Below are 26,635 nucleotides of genomic sequence, written 5' to 3'. Positions count from 1 at the left end.
CTCTTTTAACAAGAGCCCAATATCTCTCCACTGGCCTTAGCTCCGGGCAGTTTGGAGGATTTGCCTCTCTTGGTACAAATACCACATTATTGTTCTTGTACCACTCAAGGGCTTGTTTGCCATAGTGACAGGATGCCAAGTCAGGCCAAAAATAAGTGGACACATTATGAAGTCTTATGAATGGAAGCAGCCTTTTTTGTAAACATTCCTTGATGTAAATTTCGGTATTTATAGAGCCCGTTGTAATAAATGAGTGGCTTCTTTTGCCGCAACTGCATATTGCTTGCCATACCAAGAACTTTCTGGGAAATTTTGTCTGCTTTTGGGTCCTAAACTTTTCTTCAACATTCCCTCGAGCATCAGCAACATAAAATTTTTGACCTGGAAGTTGCGAAAAATCTGCCAGAACATACGTTTCGTCATCCATTATGCAGCAAGAATATTTTTTTATAAAACTTGACTTCAATTTCCGTGCTCTGTTTTTGGCCTCTAAATTTTTAGTAGCGTTCCTGTCAGGAACTTTTTGAGCCTTGTATGTTTTTAAACCTGCATTAGCTTTAACTTTTCGTACCAAATAGTCCGAGCACTGAGCTAACCGGGCTGCTTTCCTACCGGATGTGTTGGGAGCTCTTTTGAAAATGCGTTCTATTTTTTTGGCTTTAGAAACATCATGTGGACCATTCCTTCTACCTGAACCAGGTTTTCTATCAACTGACAAGTTCTCCCGGTACTGTTTAATAACATTGGAAACAGTTTGACGGCAGACCTTTGTATGCTTGGCCAACTTTTTGTAAGACCAAGTTGGGTTTTGTTGAAAATATTTAATAATTTCAGTACGCACTTTTTTCTGGTCACTCATTTTAATCAGATTAACAAAAAAATTAATATAATTGACATTACACATAATAACTGACATGTTTTTCAAAGGTAACTTGATCAAAAAAAATTCAAATAATACTTGGGTTAAAAAATGTAATGAAAAACGTGTGTTAAGAATTTTTCGATCTCACTCCTTAATGAAATATAGATAATGGTGGGAAGGCAACATTGTGATTGTTTTTTTTGCATTTGTGACAAATAGATTTTTATTAAATTATAATTATTTAAAGAGAAAAATAGTTTTTATAGGAAAAAAAGGTATAACAACTGAATATAATTAATATATTAATCATTTATATATTTTTTAGATGGATTTCATATCAAATAATATTTATTACTAGGGGGCGGATTTATATGCAAATGCATGTTTTTTCTCGAACTTCCAAATACAATGTAGACTAATTATCTATCCGAATCGCACATTTTGCTGCAAAATGGCATCTATTTGTTAGTGCATATTTTTGCATATTTTATTGATAATGCATATTTTGTTATATTTTACTTCAAAATGCATATTTTTATGCATATTATGCCAATTTTTAATAAAAATATATTTTTTGGCGTTAATGGGCAATACATTGTTTCGACAAACATTTTTTTGTCGAATTTGTTATCGACTAACTTCGTTCGACATCGAAAAACTAGCATTAAGTTCTTCATTTCTCTATCAGTAATTGAAAATTATCATTTCAAAAAAGTTTAGTTTAACCGCTCTTGACAGCCATTTCCAAGCCGTTCTACGAGACTTTCGTAAATAGTGATTTTGGATAACTTAGAGACAAATGCACTATACAATTAACGTTTAAAGTCCCTACACTATAGATTACATAGACACTTAAGTGACAGTTGTCTTTATGCTAGATTACATGCGATGTATAAAGTAACCAATTGACTTCACTCTGCATTACAAATAGCTCGTCAAATGACCCAAAATATATAAATTGTAGTCAGCCAAGTGATCAGACATTATTATCAATTTCCGTCTATAAAAGATACATTTACTAATTGCTTAATTGCTGGGTTATTGCGAGATAAAAATTAAGGTTGGATGCTACTTTACAGCACGATCAAAATATTGATGATTTTAAAAGGAAAGTCACAATATAGAACCTCTATGGTTTTAAACAAGTATTCATACCAAGATATTACATCGTTTTTTCAGAAGAAAAGTTATGTTAAAAATAGTTTTAGAACTTTAATTGTTTAATTCCTGGTATAATTTAAAGAGTTCTAACTGTTGCCACAAAAATATAAGTGCATATTTTTTAAATTTTTAGGTCATATTTTGATTTTTTTGAAGCATATTTTAGGCGCATATTTTCCAATAATAAATGCATGAAAATCCGCCCCCTATTTATTACATAAAGTATTTTGAATTTTATTTTTCTTTATTTTAATATCACTGTCCAACAAATTGAGACTTTTTGATTAGAACAGAACACCGACTCTATAATTCTGAAAGGGCATGTTGAGTAGAAAATTATTGTAAGTTAATATCTCAGAGAATTCTTATTGTCAGAGTTATATTATGGAATTTTATGGGGATAATTTTTGTGGAAGATCTTAACCGCATATCTCCTCTCTTTAGGGTTCAATTTGACCCCTTTTTGAGAAAATTTAAAAAAGTCCTTCAAAAAGGACATTTAAGGATTAAAATATTCTATGAAATTTTTTTCATAGAATATTGTGTCACCAAAGACACAAAAGATGTAAATAGACCCACTGTAAAAAAAATTCAGACCAGCTGGACTATAAGTTTATTCTACAAAAATGATCTACTCAACATGCCCTTTTGAATTATAGGTCTATTCCAAAAATGCTGTGGACAGTGTAGTTATCAATTTATAAGCCATTTTTTTTGGATTTTGAGATAATAACATGAATGCATCATTTATATATAAAATTTTATTACATTCACATACTGGTTATATAGAGTCAGTGAGCTCACAAGAAGTTATGTAAACATTAAATGAAATTTCACCTAGCAAAATAGTTGCTTAATTTTTTTAAGTTTTTAGGGTTTTATTAAAATATTTAAAAAATCTTTCAAAAGCTTTCCAGGTTGTTTTGTAAATTATAATTAACTGAAGATATTCCTTAATTTGTTCTTAACATATTTATAGAACATTCCATTGCTCTATTCAACTTGGTTACTGGTGAAAATTTAATTTTAATAAAATTACTATAAATTAATATTAATCATACGCACCTATGAACAATTTTACAAATTTCAAATTTTCTTTAAAACTGTGGGAGATTTGAAAATGTTTAATAAAGTTTAAATGTGACTGAAGTCTTCCAAGAGATTTACAACATAAAAATATGATTGGAATTTAACTACTAACAGAGCTGGGAGTGAAAGAATAGCGTACAAAATAATTTATTTATTGAGTTATAGTTTTTCTTATCAAAAAGTTTATTTAAATAATATTTTTGTAGATTTTTATCAGAAAAACTACTAATTATTACTTTTGGATAAATTTAAATTGTTATTTGAAATAATTGTATGTAAAATCTTTATATTTAATGAATTCGATAGTATAAAACAACAATTGTATATATAAACAATTGTATATATTCTAGTGATTTAAAGAGCTTGCAGTTTTAACTTTTGTTTCAGATACAAAAAGGACAATAAATGACAATTGGCTATCTATAATATTTTACGTTTGTTTAGTTCAAATAACTACTTTTGAAAACTAAGCATAAAGTGAGTAGACTCTCGATTAACTAGAGACTCTAAATTAATAATCCATTTCACACTAGATTACCTGGAATGTATAATGCCATCAATTAAATTGTATTTATTCATAAGTTTTCAAATTTCTTTCGAACATATTAAACAAAATAACTGGTGATATTCACTAATTTATTCTTAACATTTTTGTAACATTTCATTGCTCTATTAAAATTGGTTCCTGACGAAAATTGCGTTTTTTTAAAATTTAGTCTAAATTGATATCAATCATACGAACCTATGAACAATTTAACAAATTTACAATTTTCTTTAAAACTGTAGGAGATTTTGAAATATTCGTTAAACGTCATAAATGTCACATGTATTTGAAATGATTTTTAGTAAAAAAAAATAAATTTGAATTTAACTAAAAACATAGCTCGGAGTGCTAGAAAAAATGACAAACTATTTTTTTTATTTAACCTGCTTTGTTTAAACAACAGAATTAATATTTTTATTAAAAAGTTTATTAAATGAATTTTATGGTTGACTTTTTCTATAAAATAACACAATTATTGTTTTTAATAAAAAATTTATTAAGCTTATCCAAAAATTATTTTACTTTTGCAAAAAAATATTTACTTTTTGTCTTTTTTTTAATGCTGCTGATATTCATTAATTTGTTTTTAACATAATTGTAGAACATTCCATTGCCCTATTTAACTTGATTTCTGCTGAAAATTGCGTTTTTATAATATTAGTTTAAATTAATATCAATCATACTCACCTATAACCAATTTTACTAATTTAAAATTTTCTTTAAAATTGTAGGAGAATTTCAATAAATAAAGTTCAAGAATGCCCAAGTTTTTTGAGTGATTTAAAACTTATAATGAAATAATATTTTTATGTAGAAAACTTTATGGTTGAGTTTTACTTTTGGTTAAAAATTTAAATTTTCTCTTGAAATATTTTCTATTTAAATTAATATTTGGAAAAATTTACCAAAAACTTAAGTTTATATTTTACTATTTCACAGACCTTTTAATTTAAAGAGAAAAATATTATTTGAAAAAAAAAAACATACACACCGACACAAACAATTGAATGTAACATATGCTGCCTGTTTCTCACTTGCCTTACATACACCTGTACTCATTTGTAAGTGTGGGAGTGTTTGTGTGAGTATTTCTGAACACCTTCGTTCAGTTTTAGTGGCATTTACCTTTGATTTTTATTGATTGCTTGAAATGTTAAACTTCCGGTGTTTTATGGCGTGTGCTTGATTTTTGTTTCTTTTAGTTTTATTTCCGTTCTTGTGCAGACTTACATTTTCATCACCTGGTGGCAACTAGCAACGAAACTAACATGTTTTTTTTACTCCTCTGTGCAGGTAAATAAAAAATACATAAAAATGGCAGTAGATGTTGTAGTATAAAATACAAGCGAAATAGCGTCAACAACATCTTGTGTTGAAATCCATAGCTACCGTCATCACAGCTTGTGTATTTTATAGATCTTGAGATGTATACGGCTGTATTATTTTCATTTTTATTTCATTTCAAATCAACTAGGCAGACATGCTTTGATACTCAAACTTATATATAATAAAAACCAACTAAATTTAGACGTTTAACATGTAGTTTGAAATCGAGTTTGAAATGACTACAAATTGAATTCTTGCTGTCTTTATTTCTTTCTTTAAAAGCAAACCTACAAGTTCCTTATAAATAGCAACAAAATGTAATGAAATGAAATCTACTAGACGAATAATATATATCACTGTATTGTAAAAGTTGTGAGGAGAGATTTTAAGCAAACTCTTAATGTTCATCATGCTGGTGATGATGTTTTTGCAGCAAATGATTATGTTTAGGGTTTCTTTGGCTTTATCGACTATTCGTTATGTACTCATGGCCTCAGTAAACTATATTTTGTTATTACTTAACAGAAATTGAAATTGCCGCAAGTGGCACACAAATATGGTATTACAAAAAAGAGAAAAACATTTGGAAATAAAATAGAATCGGAAATATTTTACCAATGCAGGTTCACCATACTCAGACACTTCCATAAAACTACAAATACATATCAGCTTTAAGTATAGGTAACACAAATACCCCAGCAGTTCTGACCTCTAGGCGGAAGTCAGTTGACCATACAGAGACTAAATTGTCACTTTAGTGTCTCTAAGTAAACCAGAATGTATACAATTTAAACTTTTTAGCACTGCACTTTAAAAAGTAGTTATTTTATGTAACAGAATAAATTTTTTGGATAATCAATTTCCACTTAATCTGAAAAACACTTTAATAAATTTGTAATCTAAAAAATAACGTTAAAACTTGAAGAATGAGTCATTTTAGCCAACACAAGTTTGTACTACTGGATGTATTATCATACCACTTTTGCATTTCTACAACTAACATACATTAATTTAACCAATTTATGTAGATGTTATTTAAAAAAAAACAAACAAAATTAAATTCAACTACCAGTTCTGTTGGTGGTTAAATTTCAATTACATTTTAAGCTGTAAATCATTCATCAGACATCATTCATTATTGAACCCTATTAAACTTTTGAAAATCTCCCACAGTTTTAAAGAAAATTAAAAATTTGTAAAATAATTCATGGTTGCGTATGATTAATATTAATTAAAACCTATTTTACAAAAACGCAATTTTCTAAGGGAACCAAGTTAATTAGAGCAATGGAGTATTTTACAAATATGTTAAGCACAAATTAGGGAATAACTTCGGCAGATTTGTTTAATATTTACAAAACAATTTTACAAATTTATGAATGATTTTTTCAAAATAAGTAATAAAAAAATTTCAAAATTATTGAACATACACATAAATATCTTCTAACAACCATAATATTCATTTTATAAACGTTTTAATAAAAATAATAACCAGTGAACCAGTGAAATACGCATAGGAACTATATCCCCCAACAATAAATTTCAGTGAATTTATCAATTATTGGGAATTCAGCACACTAATTCATAACATAATTATTTTATTTAAACAAAATAATTTCAATAAAAAATTATTTTGTACTTTTTTCTTGCATTCTCATAGTTAAATTCCAATTTTGTTTCAAATTGCAAATCATTTAAAAATCATTGGACATTTATGAACTTTATTAAACATTTCAAAATCTATCATCATTTTAAAATAAATTCGAAATTTGTCAAATTGTTTATAGGTGCGTATGATTGATATTAATTTGAACTTATTTTATAAAAATGCAATTTTTAGAGGGATGTAAGTTAAATAAAGCAATAGAGATACAAATATGTTAAGAACAAATTAGGGAATAGCATCAGTAGATTTGTTTACTATTTACAAATCAATTTTAAAAATTTATGAATCATTTCTTCAAAATGTTCAATTAATAATAAATAATTTTAAAAATTATTGAATATATAAAGTAAATTTCTTATGTTTTACTAATTAATCACAACCATAATGTTCATTTCATAATGTTTTTAAGTAAAAACAAGTAAGAGAGTTATATTCGGATGTGCCGAATCTTATATAAAAAATTTTAATAATTTTAAGTGAACAAAATTATTTTTTTCATTTATTTAATATTTTGGAAAAAAAAAATTTCAAATTGTTTTTTTTTAAATTTAAAAATTTTTTTTAAATTTTCAAATCGTTTTTTTAAATTTTAATTTTTTTTTTAAATTTTAAATTTTAAAAAAATTTTTTGGTTTTTTAAATTTTTTTTTGTTGAAAAAAGAAATTCGGGTTAAAAACTATTTTTTCCGATTAGTCAAAAATCGAGGTAGTCCTGGTGTTTTCCTCATATCTTAGCCATTTGTGGACCGATTTTGCTGATTTTAAATAGCAAACTTCTCGAAAGCATGTCTGACAGAATTATTGAAGATTTGGATCCCGAAGATATCAGGGGTCTTCAGAAAATTGATTTCAACAGACGGACGGACAGACAGACAGACGGACATGGCTTAATCGATTCCGTTATCTATAAGGATCCAGAATATATATACTTTATAGGGAAATAAAAAATGTAGAAATTACAAACGGAATGACAAGTTTATATAGGGTATAAAAATAATAAATCTCTTGTTTGAACAAAATAAATTCAATAAAAAAAATTATTTTGTTTGTTTTTCTTGCATTCTCAGCTCAGTTGGTAGTTAAATTCGAAATCTGTTATAATTATAAATCACTTAAAAACCTTGGACATTTTGGAACTTTATGAAACATTTTAAAATCTCCCACACTTTTAACGAAAATTGGAAATTTTTAAAATTGTTCATAGGTGCGTATGATTGATAGTAATTGAAAGTAATTTTATAAAAAAGTAATTTTAGCCGGGATTCCAATTAAATAGAGCAATGGAATACTCTAGAATTATATTAACAATAAATTAAGGAATATATTAATATAAATTATATTCATTTTTAGTAACTACACCCTAGATTACATAGAAACACCAAAGTGACGATTGACTTTTCATTTCATTACCTGGGATATTTAAAGTAAACAACTGACTAATCTTTGCTTTACAAAGACAAAACACAGACAAGTAACCGAAAAAATACTTAAATTAGAGTCAGCCAAGTAAGAATACAATAGTCAAAATTACTGTCTAAAAAGCATACATTGACTTCTTTTGTATTTGATTTAGAACTGCTGGGACATTTGCTTAAAATAGATGATTTTATGTTCAAATTCTTCTCTTACTCATTCTCTCAATCTCCCTCTTCTGTTGTTCTTTACTATTACAGTGTATATATGTGCGTGTCTTTGTAAATTTTGCTGTCTAAACCCCAAAGTGTTTTGTTTTTTTTTTTCTCTGTTTTTGAGGGAATTTCTGGTGTTTTAGTGCAACATCCGGTGCAAATGAACATCATAACTTAGAGGAGAATATTCTTACTTATGAATGGCTACAGGAGGTTTCATGCTGTTTTATCTGACAGTCTTTAACTCCCTATGCTTTTTACTAACTGCAGTCTGCAGCCAACGAAACTCGATTTCTTAACTACGAATGTGCTTGATTTGTTTTTGCCACATTTTCCTCTTCATCTCATTTCATTCATTCATTTATTTATTCGTTTTGTGTGTGTAAGTTCTTTAGCTTTATGGCTTCGACTGGAAAAAAGAAACGTAACAAAATAAAATAAATTTTGTAGTTTTTTGGTTTGTTTTCATTTGCCTCCAGGCAAAATGAATGTGTGATTTTATGTGTGACTTTAAAACCACAATCATTTGGTTATTTCTTTTTTCTTATATTTCTACTATTTGCAACAAATTTTTCTATTTAGAGAAAATAACAAGCTTTGAAGTGATCCTCAAAAATAATCTCAATTTTGCGGGTTTGTAGAAAATATATTTTTGAAAATATTGTTTTTGTTTAATGTAAATTCTAAGAAAAGTTCGACTTCGGTAAGGAAGGTAAAATGTAATATATATGATGGAATTTGCACCAAATCTCTTAAATAAATACTCTGCTCAGCGGAACATAACTACCAAGCCTTGCACAGCAAGAAACTTAATAGATGAGTCCAAACATTTAATTTCAATATCTTGGTTTTAAAAGGCATCACAATTCAATGGTAAATAAATACAAATACAACCTCAAACTCTAAATATCCCAGCAGTTTTACATGTTGTCAATGTATCTTTTTTATATTGTAATTTTCCCTAAAGTCTGACTTCAATTTGTATATTTTTTCCAAGTATGTGCTCTCTATTTTTTAGTCAATTCGTTGAAAAATACACTGCAGGTAATATAGAATGAAGTCAATTATCACTTTAGTATTATTCAGCAATCTAGGAAGTAGACACTGCAAACATGTTTGTACTACACTTCAGAAAGTAATTGTTTGCCCACGAGAAGCTATTGGAGAGAAAATTGTCGATTGGTGTCCCTTTGTAATCTGAAAAAGTTTTAAAAGTAACATATTTTAATTGGTAAAAATTTTATATTTTTGATTGAGAACTTCTACTAGTAACATAAATGTTTTATAAAACAAAAAATTTAATAAAACATATTTTGCCTTTCATTCTAGCACTACCTGCTCTGTTAGTAATTAAATTCCAATTTTACTTTAAAATGTAAATCAATTTATACCTCAATTCTGTTCTACAATTGTTTCGTCTTGTCTGAGGAAGAAAAGTAGTCGAAGTTATGATTCAGTAAGACAATATATTTTATTCGTCTGGGTTACGTGGTTTGTGTCTATGATTTACGTTATTATCAGGTTATTACTGCCAAGATAAATTTATAAATTTTTGTTCTACTTTTTTTTATTAAATTTATACATTTTAACTGTTTGGCAATAATGTTTTTATGAAATTTGACAAATTGAAAAATTAATTATTAATAAAAAATTGTTCAATTGTTGACGAAAAATGGAAAATAAACATATTCTCCGGTTTTGGGGAATTTATAATTTCCATTGGATGTTCTGTAGCCGTCTCTTCTTGCAGTGGTACATGTTCCAGTTTTTGTGAACATTTTTCAGACCTATCGAAGTTTCTACACTCCATTCTACCCTTCTTAGCCTAATTTTTGTTGGACAAATTCTTGGAAGATGTTTGTGAAGCTCTCGTGTTAGTTTATGGAGGAACACAATTCCCTGGTCTTTCATCACGTACTTTGTATTATGTGGATCATGTCTCCTAGTACAACAAAAGTGTCCTTACAATGTTTGGTAGCTTCTTTATATTCTTTACTTAAAGCACCTGGGACTGTTTTATCTGTGTTTGGGGCCAATATAGTTGAGGGAGTCCTCTTTAGAACATAATTTCTTATTCTGTCCGAGTGATGATAGATAGATAAATAGATAAATGAATGAATAGATAAATAGAAAAATAGATAAATAGATGAATAGACAAATAGAAAAATAGATAAATAGAAAAATAGATAAATAGAAAAATAGATGAATAGGTACATAGATAAATATATAAATAGATAGATTAGTTTTATGGCGCAATTGTTTTCTTTAAATTTGAACAATGTCCGTTTTTGAAACAAAACCAACAAAAGAAAAACTACTCAAACTACTCTAGAAGACTACAAAATTGTTTTCGTCTGTTTTGATATTTAAAATCGTCCACAATATTTTACTGAATCAAATGTTTTACGTTATTAAGTGCCATAATCCTAGACAACAACCGATATTGTTTTATAGAATTCAAAACTAATAACTCAAATGCATTAGTCATTCCTGAGCGTTACCAAATATTTTAAAATCTCCAACAATTTTAAAGTAATTCCAAAATATATACAATTTATTATTGTTACGTATGATTAATATTAATTTAAGCTCATTTCACAAAAAACGATTTTCACCAGAAATACAGCCAAATAGAACAAGAAAATGTTCTACAAATATGTGAACAACAAATTAGGGAATATCATCAGTCGATTTTTTAACATGTGCAAAATAAATTTAAAAAAATTTTCAATTAAACCTAAAATTTTTTTTAAAAATTAATTCATTACTATTTACAAGATATTGCTGAACTTAAAGCAAAATGTATACTGCTAGGTGTATTATTGTTTTACCGTCCGTAATAGAGCATGCTGTAGTTAATTCGAAAGTTTAATTACATTTCCATGTATGGACAAGCTACTTTACTCATATTGAATAAAAATTAATAGTTTATCTATTAAAAGCAAACATAATACTCATTTAATAATCGTTGCACCAAAAATAAAAATTATATGCACCCTTATCGTGGTTGGCGTAAATGTCATACGACTACGACAGTTTCGTACTAGATTAAAGAAACAGTTTGCATTTTATCTTTAATCTATTACGAAACAGTCGTAGGCGTAAGACGTTTACGACAACCACGAAAGGGTGATTGTTTCAACAAGAAAATTCAATAATACGATTGTTTTGTACTTTTGCTAACACTCCCAGCTCTGGTAGCAATTAAATTATTGTATTCATTCACTTTGTAAACAACTGGAAGCCTTTAGTCATTCTTTGGCTTTATTAAATTTTTTAAAATCTCCCACAGTTTTAAAGTAATCTGAAAATTTGTAAAATTGTTCATAGGTGCGTATGATTAATATTAATTTAAACAAATTTTATAAAAAAAACAATTTGTACCAGGAATCCGGCAAACTAGAGCTATAGAATGTTCTACAAATATATTAACAACAAATTAGGGAATATCAATAGTAGATTTGTTTAACATTTACAAATCAATTTGACAAAAAAAATTCAAATAGTCCAAAAAAATATTTTTAAAATTAATTAGTTTTTACAAGTTTATTTTGTAAGGACTTTAAAACACATTTATTGTTTTACCTTTATGCCAGCCATTGTTTAAGCAAGCTGTAAGCTTTTTTCCAAGTCTCAGAATTTGGGAACAAGAGAAAAAAGCCCATAAACAAGCTCACCAGAAACTCCTCAATACATTCTTCGCTTCGTAGGAGACATTAAATATCTGATGCGAAAATGATGTGCATTCGTTGTTTTTAAGAACCTTTCTTTGACATCACTCACTGATGAGTCAGTGAATGAGTGAGTGAGGCCTTGTATATTTATATATATAGATGTTTAAAAAAAGCCCAAGAAGTCGATCGTACGTAAACTTTAGTAACTGTGGGTATGTTAAAAACTAATAATGGAATATGATCAGTAGATTTAGCTAAAGCAATTTAAAAAACTTATGAATGATTTTTTTCAAAATTTCCAATTAAGACTAATGAATATGTACTTTCAAAATTTACTTATTTTTATAAGATATTATTTTGTATTATGCAATACTTTGGAGACTAGTTAACCGATATTAAAATTTCCATGCGTTGACTACTTTGGACTAGCTACAAACTGTCTCTTTGTAATCTTCACTATCGCCATGATAATTTAACTAGTTTCAACTGTTAGGTAAAATCATTAGTTCGGATCATTCAGTCAGAACTGTTGGGATACTTACTCTTACATAGACAAAAAGAAAATTCATTAGTTTCACTATTGTACAAAATTTCATCAGCCCATAGAAAATAGTGCTCGTTTTCCATAATGCTGCATGAAAGACAGTATGTATCTATACGAGAATGTATAAATGTATAACCAAATTCCAAGTGTTTATTTTGTAGACCTTTATGGAAATCATTTGTGGTGCCTGATGTTGGTTTGCTTGCCTGGTTGGTATTTACTTAAGTTTTTGTCTTTGGTTTTGGATTTATTTTCAACTTGGTTTTTCTTCTATGGTGTTCTTATGTTTTGGTTCTAAAGGGTTTTGCTAAATGTTTTTTTTTCACTTTTTGCTTAAATTTGTCTTGTTTAGTTTCGATAATTATATGGGGATTTAAATGAATTTATAGTTGGTCTTAAGTAAATCTATCATAAGAGAAATATAACAAAAAACTGAAATCTATTAAATTTATAGTAGTAGTTTTTGCTATTTGTTTTTTAAGAAATTGTTTTTGGATGAGCTTTAAGGGTTTTAGAGTGAGATGGACAGCTAGGAACAAAATAATTTCAACACTCCAGTATTGAAGTGAAAAATGCTTGGCATTTTTGAATCTAAAGATATTAAGGGAAATTATATTTACACATATTAAATAAAATAGTTTGGCAAATACTAAAATATTTAAATTATGTTTTGTATTGTCAAGTAGGGCATAAGTCCTTAGAAATAGAAAATAATTGAAATTCTTTATAAAATATTTTCAAAACCATTTGAAGCTTTTTATTTATTTATTTATGTTGTTATGTAATTTTTTACCTTTACTTAGAATAAAAAACCAATTGGAAGTATTAATAACCACATAATTATGACGAAATTTAAATAATTTATATGTGGAAGTTATGAATTGTAAATTAGTAAGAAACCTTTGGATATTCATTAACTTTATTACACATTTCTAAATTTCCTTCAGTTTTAGAGAAAATTAAAAATTTATAAAATTGTTCATAGGTGCGTATGATTGATATTAATTTAAAGTATTTTTAAAAACGGAAATTTTCAGCGAAAACCAAATTAAATATAACAGTGAAATATTCTACAATTATATTAAAAACATATTAAGGAACATTATAAATAGATTGGTTGGAACTAATATTAATTTTAAAATAAATTCAAATTGTATACCGATCAAAAATAAAAATCTGTTATTAAAATATTATACACTAGCTGACCCGACAGACGTTGTTCTGTCCAAATTAAACAAATGCTTGTGTTCGATTTGTGAATTTGTGAGAAGCGGTTCGAAATGGATATAAATAGTTAAAAAGAAAAAAAACGCATTGTTGAATGATAATTTTTATTCATATAGGATTGGATTATGTTTGATTTACATTTGATTTTAAAATATGTAAAATGAATCTTATGGTATGATCACAGATCGAGCTCCTTTTCTTGATTAAACGCTTATTGGCCAAGATATTAGCGAATTTGGATATTTTGAGTTTTTATATAAAAAATCGATTTTTGGAAGGAAATATGAGTGATCACAGTTCGAGGTCCTTCTCTTGATTAAACGCTTATTGGCCAAGTTATTAGCGAATTTAGATATTTTGAGTTTTTATACAAAAAAATGAATTTTTGTTAAGAAATATGAGTGATCACAGTTCGAGGTCCTTTTCTTGATTAAACGCTTATTGGCCAAGTTATTACCGAATTTAGATATTTTGAGTTTTTATATAAAAAATAAATTTTTGGTGAGAAATTGAGTGATCACAGATCGAGCTCCTTTTCTTGATTAAACGCTTATTGGACAACATATTAGCGAATTTAGATATTTTGAGTTTATATATAAAAAATATATTTTTGGTAGGAAATATGAGTGATCACAGATCGTGCTCCTTTTCTTGATTAAACGCTTATTGGCCAAGTTATTAACGAATTTAGATATTTTAAGTTTTTATATAAAAAATCGATTTTTGGTGAGAAATATGAGTGATCACAGATCGAGCTCCTTCTCCTGATTAAACGCTTACAGGCCAAGTTATTAGCGAATTTAGATATTCTGAGTTTTTATACAAAAAATGGATTTTTGTTATGAAATATGAGTGATCATGGATCGAGGTCCTTTTCTTGATTAAACGCTTATTGGCCAAGTTATTAGCGAATTTAGATATTTTGAGTTTTTATATAAAAAATCGAGTTTTGTTATGAAATATGAGTGATCACAGATCGAGCTCCTTTTCTTTATTAAACGCTTATTGGCCAAGTTATTAGCGAATTTAGATTTTGTGACTTTTTATATAAACAAATTGATTTTTGGCTAGAAATATGAGTGATCACAGATGAAGATCCTTTTCTTGATTAAACGCTTATTGGCCAAGTTATTAGCGAATTTCGATATTTTGAGTTTTTATACAAAAAATGCATTTTTAGTAGGAAATATGAGTGATCACAGTTCGAGGTCATTTTCTTGATTAAACGCTTATTAGCCAAGTTATTAGCGAATTTAGATTTTGTGAGTTTTTATATAAACAAATTGATCTTTGGCTAGAAATATGAGTGATCACAGATCGAGGTAATTTTCTAGATTAAACGCTTATTGGCCAAGTTAATAGCGAATTTAGATATTTTGAGTTTTTATATAAAAAATCGATTTTTGGACAGAAATATGAGTGATCACAGATCGAGCTACTTTTCTAGATTAAACGCTTATTGGCCAAGTTATTAGCGAATTTAGATTTTGTGAGTTTTTATATAAACAAATTGATTTTTGGCTAGAAATATGAGTGATCACAGATCGAGGTCCTTTTCTTGATTAAACGCTTATTGGGCAAGTTATTAGCGAATTTAGATATTTTGAGTTTTTAGGAAACTCAATAATAACTGGTAGGAAATATGAGTGATCACAGTTCGAGGTCGTTTTCTTGATTAAACTCTTATTGGTCAAGTTATTACCGAATTTAGATATTTTGAGTTTTTATATAAAAAATCAATTTTTAGTGAGAAATTGAGTGATCACAGATCGAGCTCCTTTTCTTGATTAAACGCTTATTGGCCAAGTTATTAGCGAATTCAGATATTTAGGGTTTTTATATAAAAGATAAATTTTTAGTGAGAAATATGAGTGATCACAGATCGAACTCCTTTTCTTGATTAAACGCTTATTGGCCAAGTTAATAGCGAATTTAAATATTCTGAGCTTTTATACAAAAAAATGGATTTTTGTTATGAAATATGAGTGATCACAGGTCGAGGTCCTTTTCTTGATTAAACGCTTATTGGCCAAGTTAATAGCGAATTTAGATATTCTGAGTTTTTATACAAAAAAAATGGATTTTTGTTATGAAATATGAGTGATCACGGATCGAGGTCCTTTTCTTGATTAAACGCTTATTGGCCAAGTTATTAGCGAATTTAGATATTTTGAGTTTTTATATAAAAAATCGATTTTTGGTAGGAAATATGAGTGATCACAGATCGAGCTCCTTTTCTTGATTAAACGCTTATTGGCCAAGTTATTAGCGAATTTAGATTTTGTGAGTTTTTATATAAACAAATTGATTTTTGGCTACAAATATGAGTGATCACATATCGAGGTCCTTTTCTTGATGAAACGCTTATAGACCAAGTTATTAGCAAATTTAGATTTTTGTAGTTTTTATATAAAAAATCGATTTTTGGTGAGAAATATGAGTGATCACAGATCGAGCTCCTTTTCTTGATTAAACGCTTATTGGTCAAGTTATTATCGAATTTAGATATTTGGAGTTTTTATATAAAAAAATGGATTTTTGTTAAGAAATATGAGTGATCATGGATCGAGCTCCTTTTCTTGATTAAACGCTTATTGGCCAAGTTAATAGCGAATTAAGAAGTTAGATATTTTGAGTTTTTATATAAAAAATAGATTTTTGGTGGGAAATATGAGTGATCACAGATCGAGCTGCTTTTCTTGATTAAACGCTTATTGGACAAGTTATTAGCGAATTTAGATATTTTGAGTTTTTATACAAAAAAATGGATTTTTGTTAAGAAATATGAGTGATCACAGATCTTGATTAAACGCTAATTGGCCAAGTTATTAGCGAATTTAGATATTTTGAGTTTTTATATAAAAAATCGATTTTTGTTAAGAAATAAGAGTGATCACAGATCGAGCTCCTTTTCTTCAAAAAAATTTGTGAATAAAATTTAAAATAATTCATCGATTTTTATGATCGATATCTCATTTTGTTCCTATTATCTGAACCATTTCTGCCGTTTTCGATTTTTCATAATTTTTTAATACAAATAAATTTGCTATTTTCATGTAAAAAATATATTTTGTTGCATCAATTTGCTATTATAACTACGAAATTACTGAGCCGATTAAAAGGCAATATGTAAACGGATTAAATGATATGTAAATCTTAATTTTTTAAGTGTACATTTATAATATCGGACTACCGTTTTTGAGTTATGAAAAAATTACCATTTTACTTAAAAAATTTAAAAAAAAACCTCTCCATAGAATTTTATACTTGGACCATATTTGTACTACTGGAAACCAATTACATTAAAATTGTGTAGTAGTTAAAGAGGCCTCTAAATTTTTTTTTCGATTTTGTTGACCTGTTATAGGTCTAAAAAAGTTTTCCTCCATAGCTGCTGAAAATGTATAATTTTTATTTTTAAATTCAAAATATCTGTTTACCTGAATTTTTAATTAAATTCATCATTATGTTCCTTATTTGTTTACCTTTGTTATTATCTTTCCTTTTGTTTGCTTTTTTAATTTAATTCCGGAAATATAAAACCAAGATTACGACTGTAATTATCGTTTAAATAATAAAAGTTTATTATAAAATGTCTCACACATAAATAAATGTAAATGTTGTAGTTGCTGTTCTTTTTCCGTTAAAAAGAAAGATATTTAAATTATCAACACGTACATGTGTTTAAAATTAATGAATATCATTATATTTGTATGGCTTTCATTCACTCTCTATGGGTGACTGCTAAGTGAAGTGTTAGAATTATATAAAAAAAACTTTAAATAAAAATCTGTTATCAAAACAAAATAAATATTAAATAAAAAAAAAATCCTTTAAAAAAATCTTTTCTTTAAACATGTTCATTTAAATCTCTACACTAAGGTGGCCCTTATTTTGCTCTAACATTTTTATATTTAAATATCTATGGGTAACTGAATTACAATTACGTTATTATTTAACGTAAAACAAAAGTTTGCATGCAATTCTTAAATAACTCTTAATAGTTTTAAATAGCTGTCATAAAAACAGCTCATTTAAGGAGTTTTATTTTTTCCGTCAGCAAAAAACTCATTTGAGGAGTTTTATTTTTCCCGTCAGAAAATAAAACTCTTTTCGTTTATTTTCAACTTTTTTCATTATCTTTCTTTATTGACTCTATATGATAAAATGTTTGTAATAATTTAATTGTTTAGAAAAAAAAAAAACAACAGCAATTTGATACTAGGAATCAAGGAACAACAAATTAAAATCCCACTTGATTTTATTTTAATGATAATTTATTCAATTGCAATGCAAATTGTACAAATTGTAATGATCTGATCAGTGGCAAGCTTTAGGTGTCAACATAAATAAAATGAGTTTTATTATCTGACGGGAAAAATAAAACTCTTCAAAAAACTTTTTTTATCTGACGGAAAAAATAAAACTCCTCAAATGAGTTTTTTTCTGACGGGAAAAATAAAACTCCTGAAATGACGGCTTTTTAAAATTCTTTTTTAAGAGTTTCAAACGTGCAAAAATATGAGCCACCCTGATGTACACATCTGATATATATTTGTTATACACAAACTAAAACATAACGCCGACAGTAAAACAAAATGTATATTTTTCTACACACACAGGCATATTTATAGTACGATGGGTATGTTAATGTTTTTGAATACAAATGAATGTATGTTTTCTATTTATGTGCAAATAAATATGTTTAAATTTTTCAATTTTCCTTTGCATAATGGTTAAAATGTAGCAGAAGATCCATCACATTTTGCAACATAAAATCCCATTTGTAGTTTTGTTTGAGTTTTTCTTTTTGCTGAGGTTGTTTGCTGTTATTGGTAAAGCGGTCAACATCAGCTGTTGCCAGTTCATGGAAATAGATAGAGAGTGAGAGATATTAAACGTGCCTTTAAAGCATAATGTTTTGTGAAAAACTGTGTAGGAAAATGAAAAGCATTATTTCAATGCATCATACTACTACGACGAGGGTTGTATCAGGACTTTCTAATATATATATCAATGTTAAACAGTTGAAACTGTACAACCCTCTTAAACTAAACAGCTGCTTTAGAGTTTAGTTTTAGATACCAACTACTTTGGGTCATGGTAGAGAAATAAATATTACAATATTATTCTTATGGGCCACAGTTTATCCTTTAAACTTTGTAAGCACAACAACATAACCATAACATTGTTGTTGGCTGAACTGAATTCCCTAAAATTTATGCAAATATGTTGGTATAATTTACATTACCTTCCCATCCCCCTTACATACCCCTTGCCCATCATCCAGCTCTAGAAAATATCTCAAATTATCATCACAGGACAACAAGCTGAATTTACATCAAACTCCAAACAACAACATCTGCAATTTTCTAATCGTAAGTTAAATTTACAACCAACATGACTTATCACAAGCCTCAAGCATTTGATGCATGATGCAAATGACTAAAATGTGGCACATTCGTGTGTGTCAGTCAGTGTGTGTTGCACTCTCACACATACTTAGATATATTGGTTGTATTTTGTAATTGTCATTGTTTCGTTATCACATTTTCTAATTGCTGATGAATTGGATTCATGGTTGAATGTTGTGATTTTGGGATTTCACTCATAGATCACAATACACATCACATTTGTTTATTTTCTTGTTAATAACACCACCATCCACCACCTCATGGTATAACGAAATTGTAATTTGCAAAAAAATACCAGCAAATTGAAATTGCAGAATGAAATTGAAATGAATTAGGTTTGAATAAAAACTTTGTTTTGTAATTTTCATGCCCAATAAGCATTTTTACTGGAATTAAAGTTGAAGGTGTAAGTCAAGCCTTGAAGTGCTTGAATTTTTGGGGCTTTGGTGCTTATTGGATTATTTTGTAAATAGTTTAACATGCCCTTTACCTGGAGTTTTATTAAGGCCAATACCTTTGCCACAGTATTCATAAGTGTTTCTATAAAGAAGTGATGCTTCTATAATGTCCCTTTATTGGTTGAAATATTACTTCCGAATCCTGTTGCTAACTTTTCTTGTTTAATTATCAGGGTGTATTTTGTGGCGATTGCATTTCGGATTATTGTGGCTTTTGATATGATATTCCAACTCTGAAAATTTTAATCAAATCGTATACTGTTATCACTCACCTCATTCTTATATGGAAAATTACACAAAATTTATAAGTTTTTACGTTTTTATTTTCGCATAAACCGTAATCGGTGCCGATAACGAAAACTGAAACTGAAAAACGTTGTTATTCGTCACCGTCTCGATTCTAAATTGTTTTCGTTTCAGTTGGGTGCGGTGCGGCATAAAACAGAAACGAAATTATTTTTGAATTTTGGATGTCGCAAATTAAGTACAATTTCATTATTTTTCACAAAAACTATTATTTTTTCCTCTTCCAATAAAGAAAATTTATTTTTTAATTCATTTTGATTTTCTTTAAATTTGAAATAAAAAAATAATTAAAATAATTTCGTTCCTACAGCACCGAAAACAACCTACTTGAAGTTATATTCATTCCGGCCCCAAATGACAGGTTTTCCGTTACTGATCGGTGCCGTTTCATTCCCAATTTTCGTTGTCGATTTCAGAAACGAACTTTTTTCGGCGCAAATATATGGAATTTCCTTTTCGGTGCCGATTACGGTGTATGCGGAAACGTGGCTTAAGTACTCAAAAAATTGCCTGCCATTTCCTGTCGCATCTATTCATTCAAACTTATTTTTTGATAACAAGATATTCAAAAAGTGACGTTGCTTATCATGATGTGTAGCTTTCCACACATATGTAATTTCTATTTAGTATTTCTTATAATAACGTATGCGGAATAAATTGCAATAAAATTATTGTTAATTTGCACTTTTTTGGCATTATAGTTAACATCAATTATATATTAAGACATGTGCAGCCAAAACAAATAACACTATACAACAAAATTTATTTTTTATGTAAAATTTATGTAAAATGTTACGGAGAATATTTTTGTAGAATATGTTAACCCTCTAAATCCTCAAGGCATAAATCCTCGGCTCTCTTTTGTTATGTCTTATATCTGACTTTCTGGTTGAATTTTCCGGTTTGGAGTATTTAAAGACTTATAGTAAAATTTTACGGATAATATTTTTGCGGAACATTTTAACCCCTTAAATCCCTGTTGTAATGGTGTTTTTTGCTCATTTTTAAAAGAAGGGCAAAAAATACCCATGCCTTGAGGATTTAGAGGGTTAACATATTCTACAAAAATATTCTCCGTAACATTTTACATAAATTTGCTGAACCATTTTATACCTAAAATGTAAGGATCACATAGTTTCTTATGACGATTTACAATAAGAATTTGCCAGAGTTGGGAAACTTTAACCCCCCTTCAAATGAAATTTAGATGTAAACTTTCAATACGCCGATACACGTGTCTTTTTTTTTTGTCTCCTCTATCAACATTTATTGGTCGGACCTCGTAATTTTGTTTGGTGTTGTATAGTGTAATTTAAAAAAAAACTTTAAAAGATTATTTTTAAAAAAGAGAGTTCTCCTATAAGAGGTCTAAAAATTGCGCTCAGTGATATTTTAAAACTTCAAAACTCACAGAAAATTTCAAGGATTTGATCCACTTTTCGCTCATATTTTATTAATACAATTTGCTAAAGGTTTTATATTATATTAGCTTTAATGTTACAGAAGAATACAGCGTTTTCCATTTTGTTGCAATTTCTTCTAACATGCGTTGCACGATTAATATTCCAACTCGAAATATTTTAGTCAAATCGTATAATATTAAACCTAGCGTAACTCTTGTGTGAGAAATCACACACAATTAATAATTTTAATACATATTAAAATAAATTGATTCTAAAATGTACTTTCATAACGAGATATTTTTTTAATCTGATGCTACTTTCCCTGTTGTGTGGTTTTCAACACATATGTAATATCTATAGATTTTGTATCAATTTATTTTAAAATCAATTGATTCGAAAATTTGTATTTATAACGATATATTTTTTAATCTGATGCTTCTTTCCCTGGTGTGTGGTTTCTCACACACATATGTAATTTTTATATTTTGCACAAGGAAAAGCGTTTTTTGTTTTGAAAAACAGGATGGAACGCCTTTTAAACGTACTTATAACCAATATATGTGTGTGAAATGTGTTGAAGATAAACTAATTTAATGTAAAAGATAACGAAATATAAACGGTAGAGTGGCCATTAGATTTCCCTTTTTGTATTTTTAATGCTTTTAGGTTATACAATTTTTCTCTCTAAAAACTAAATGCTGAAAATTTTAAGTAAATCAAAAACTTTTAGAGGTTTATTTTATGTTTTGGATTTTGGATCAATAAAAAAATTAAATGAATGACTTAAAAGATAAGGTATTTACAATACATAGCGTATCTTTTGGATACATTTTTTTAAAATAATTTCTACGTCATCGGTTTCAGCGTGCGACAGATGGTTTTTGCGGTCAGATCGCCCAGGCCAGCCAAAAAGAAGCCAGAATTTGAGGTATTACTAAATGTAGATTGTTGAACGTCAGCGAGCAGCAGGTTTCATTCAACAGCTGGGAAATTAAGTATTATACGAATAGAAACCAAGAGACCTTGAAACATGATTTTATATGTCTAAAATTCAGCTCGAGTGCTATAAAAAAAATCAATTTTGCACCCTGTTTTTACTTGCGATGGAAAGTGAATCCATTACAATAACCAAAGCGTAATAAATCGTCTAAAGCCCGCCCAACCAGCTGAATCGACACCTAAGCCAAATAGCTATGGCGCTTAGGTAATTATTTGTACTAGCATAACCCGGTGCACTTCGCTACCCCTACCCTAGTAAAATTAAAAAAATATGAATGGATTTCTGATAAAACCTAACTACATACAATGCATTGCAATGGTACGAAAATAACACATACAAAATATTGATAATCTCTCAATTACAGTTCACTTGATATTCGAAAATAACTAACTAATTTGGTCTTGGAGATACCACTGCTCTGATCCCACCCACCTTTAAACCTTTTAGGTAAATATCAAGCTTTACTTTCCTTTGTAAGGCAGGGGTCATTCCTACTAAGCCGATCATGCTTAGTTAAACTTCGAACATGGATCAGGAATCAATTCGTTTTTATATCACCTCCGTAGAATGGTAATAAATTGATTGATGCAGAGTTTAAATACCTTTAGCATTATAGTTCTCGAGATATTCAAAATGATTTATTTACTTTGTGCCACGACCACTAATGCAATCCCGACCATTTTCAGCCAATCTATGTAAAATGGTAAGAGAGCCATGCGGACAAAGTTTGAAGAACCTTGCAATTATTACTTTGTATGGGAGGTGACTCACCTGCTTTTCCGACCCCTCCCATTTTGGTTCCCCAGACACTCAAAATCAATATTTACTCTGTATGGAAGGTACTACGCCATCTAATCTAATTCCGTCTATATTCAGCCTTTGATAAATTTAAAAATTGTTTATGCATATGGGAGTTGTTAGAAAATAAAAAAACACCTTCAAAATATATTGTTTTACGTGACTTTAAATTACTAAAGTCTTCTTCTTTGTTTTCTATAACAACTCTCACTTAGAACAGAGCGAAATCAATACTGTCTAACTGTTTCTCATATTTATTTACAACAACAAATTGGACAAACATGCATTGCTTTGTTTTCATTTTAGCTTAAGTTTCACATGTACACGTTTTTGCATATGTGTTAGTAACATCTTTAAACGCTTATAACTCCTAAAAAACTGAACCGATTTCAATAAAATATATATTCTGCACATCTGTGAATAAATCCCTTTATAATGGTATATTTTTTGCCCAAATTGAAATTTAATATGAGCGTAAAAGGGGTCTAAAGAAATCGACTTGCCTATTAATATTATGATTTGGTGGGAACAAAAGGGTACTATCTATTATGAGCTCATGAAATCTAGTCAGACTATCATAGGGAATATGTGCTGAACGTAACTCATTCGTATGAAGCGAGCATTGGCTGAAAAATTACCAGAATATGCTGACATACATGAAACCGTAATATTCCATCATGACAACGCTCGGCTTCGTGTTGGAATAACTGCTAAAAACTATTTAGAAATAAGTTGTTGAAGTATTTAGAAAGAAGTTTAGCTCACCCAAGTTTTAATCCAGACCTTGGCGCCCGACTACTATTTATTTCGATCGATGCAGAACGCTCTCTTTCGGATACACTTCGTTTAGGAAGAGAATATCCAAAATTGGCTTGATACGTTCTTGGTTTCAAAAGATGAGCAGTTCTTTTGGCTCGAAATCCATATGTTGCCAGAAAGATGGAAAATGGTCATAGCTAATAATGGCCAATACTTTGAATAAATTTATGTTGTACAAATCTTTCAAAATAGAAGCTACAAAAATCTCGCATTTTTTATATCATACTTCCAATAGAAAAATGTATTTCATTTACCCGTGGATGTTTAAATATAAAAAGCCTTAAAATATCAACATTTCTCAATTCTTGTATAAGCTAAATTAACAGTTGTCTATACTTGACAAATATTTATCATAACAATTAATGACGTTTGTTGTCAACAAAATGTTGTCTGAGCTTTTGCACTAACAATTTTTTCATTTGGGCTTTAATCTTAATTTAGTTTTTATTGAAATCAAAACCAATTGTTTTTAATATTTTGAAATTTCTTTTAAAAAAGTTTTTTAAAATATAAAGTTTAGGATTTTAAGTATGCCTTTTTGGTATAAATATGACATTTTTGGTATAAAATTATAATGTCTTATCGATGTTTTTTTAATTTTAAATCTATGGGTAAATGAAAGTAGTATTGTTTTCAGATATCTATTCCAGTTTTCTAGATTTAAGCGAAAACCAGGGAAAATGTTATTAAGTTAAGATGTTTTGTTGAGTATTTATAAGCATGTTGTGGTTTATTTTCTTACCTTAGTTCTGAGTACCCTTCCTTCAGTACAAGCATCCCTCAAAACACAATATTTATACAAAACTTTTCTTTTATTTAAACACTTACTTTTACAGGAGTTTCTGCCATTACCTTCATAAATCATTCAGCTCTGTGATTTTGCCTTCATTTTCACTATAACTTAATATTTGTTTTAAAGAAAAACAACTTTTCTGATTTCTTCGTTACGTGTTATTACGCTTAATTAACACTCCAGTTGCAAAATAAATCTTAAAACGCAGTGACAGTGATAAAGACAGATACAGATACGAACTATCAAAATAAGAATGAAAGCAAACAACAACAGCAACAACAAAAATTGAATAAGAAACAGATGAAATAAATATTTTATAAACCTTTTGCCGAATACACCCACCCACCTACATACATTCGTATACATATACGTTCTTAACAAACAAACAACGGAAGTGATGACTCCATCATTCAAATTCCGTGAGCGCTCTTACACTTACATACACATAATTTTGTATATGTATGTGTATGTAATTGTAGTTACATGTGAATGTTTGGTTGTGTATTTCTGTTCAACATGCCTCCCCAGACAGAAGTTTATGTTGAAATAATTATGACAAATTACTGTGACTGTAACTGTGACTCTGACATCTCTGGGTTCACAGTTTCAAATGTCACATGAACTCTAGACAGCGCACTGCAAAACGCTAGAAGACGGACAGACGATTGGATAGACAGTTAAACAATGCTACAACAATATCGCAATCACAATCAGTATCTCCTTTAAGAAACAATAAGTTTGAAATCATTTCGAAATGAAGGATAAAAGAAATGAGAAATTTCATTCATTGGGGAATTTATTTATTTTTTGGCTGAATAATAAAAATACAGCTTTTTTTGTCGTTTCGTTTCAATACAGTGGGTTTGTTGGGAAAATAACAGGTAATCTAGAAAATGGGACAACATTTGAGTTATAAGTTCTATGGGATGTTATGCTTATCTGTCAGTCATTTGTTGGTGGATTATAAATAGCAAACGGAGCCGGATCTATACCTGATGTATCGATGCTCTGAAAGTTGATTTCAATAAACAGGCTATATCGAATCCGTAATCTATTTCAGGTTAATCGGCTGGGGCTAAGACGTGCCGTAAGCCCGCAATTCCAGTACATTTTTTTATTGATCCAAAATCCGAAACTTAAAATAAAATGTGCAACCTCTAAACGTTTTTGATTTAGCTAAAATTTTCAGCATTTTGTTGTAAGAGAGACAAATTGAAGCATCAAAAACACTGCAATCTTTCCCCCTCTAAATTATAAAAGGAAACACTTTTACAAGAAACTATCTCAAAAAACTAATTAACATTCATTAGATTTGACCTGGGGAATAGATTTTATGAATTTTGCAAACAAATTGCCGGAAGTTCTACTTTTATTACCATTTGGTTTTGCAAACAGTGCCACTGTGTGGTTTATTTTATTACGTTTTGTTGGTCTGTTGTTTTTTGTATATTTTTGGACAAACTTACCTGGCAGCGTTATTAATAATCCAAAGAGTCCGTAAGCCAGCCAGCAAGTGACAGCAGCAGCAGTTGTTGCTTTTGGGGTTTGTAGGAAATTCATTATTGCCACAACCAAGTGCATTAAAATTTAAATGTGTCTTGTATTTAATGATGACTACAATGATGTTGGCTGCTGAATACAAAGTTTGAGGAGTCTGATGAGCAGGTCGATGGTGGTGGTGCTGCTGGTGATGTTAAGTTGTTAAACAACCAATACACCTTTCAATACACTTTTACTCACTTTACTAACTTGTACTCTCTCCTATGGCTGCTTAAATACTCTCTGTCTTAATACAGAAATATTTAATTAATTCCGCTTGAAAGTTTTTTTGTTTGTGTTTTACCTTTTTTGTCGGTTTGTTGTTTGTTATAATTATAAATTATACATAAATAAATAATTTATATTTATTATTTTGCTTCAATT

At 28.7% G+C, this 26,635-nt stretch overlaps 1 protein-coding gene across 1 annotated transcript in view; it reads right to left on the bottom strand.

Moving 5' to 3' along the window:
* LOC135956807 (neuronal acetylcholine receptor subunit alpha-7-like) overlaps nucleotides 1-26,378 on the bottom strand; it is a 311,397-nt gene extending 285,019 nt beyond the window's left edge. The window contains exon 1 of the mRNA XM_065507394.1: nucleotides 26,179-26,378. Coding sequence (XP_065363466.1) covers nucleotides 26,179-26,293 — 115 coding nt within the window. The 5' untranslated portion in view covers nucleotides 26,294-26,378. The remainder of the gene's footprint in view (nucleotides 1-26,178) is intronic.
* Between the last annotated feature and the right edge of the window lie 257 nt (nucleotides 26,379-26,635).

This window comes from Calliphora vicina, chromosome 4, assembly GCF_958450345.1.
Source record: "Calliphora vicina chromosome 4, idCalVici1.1, whole genome shotgun sequence".
NCBI classification, from domain to species: Eukaryota; Metazoa; Arthropoda; class Insecta; order Diptera; family Calliphoridae; genus Calliphora; species Calliphora vicina.
Note: the sequence above shows the minus strand (reverse complement) of the source record. Positions and strands in the feature narration are given on the sequence as shown.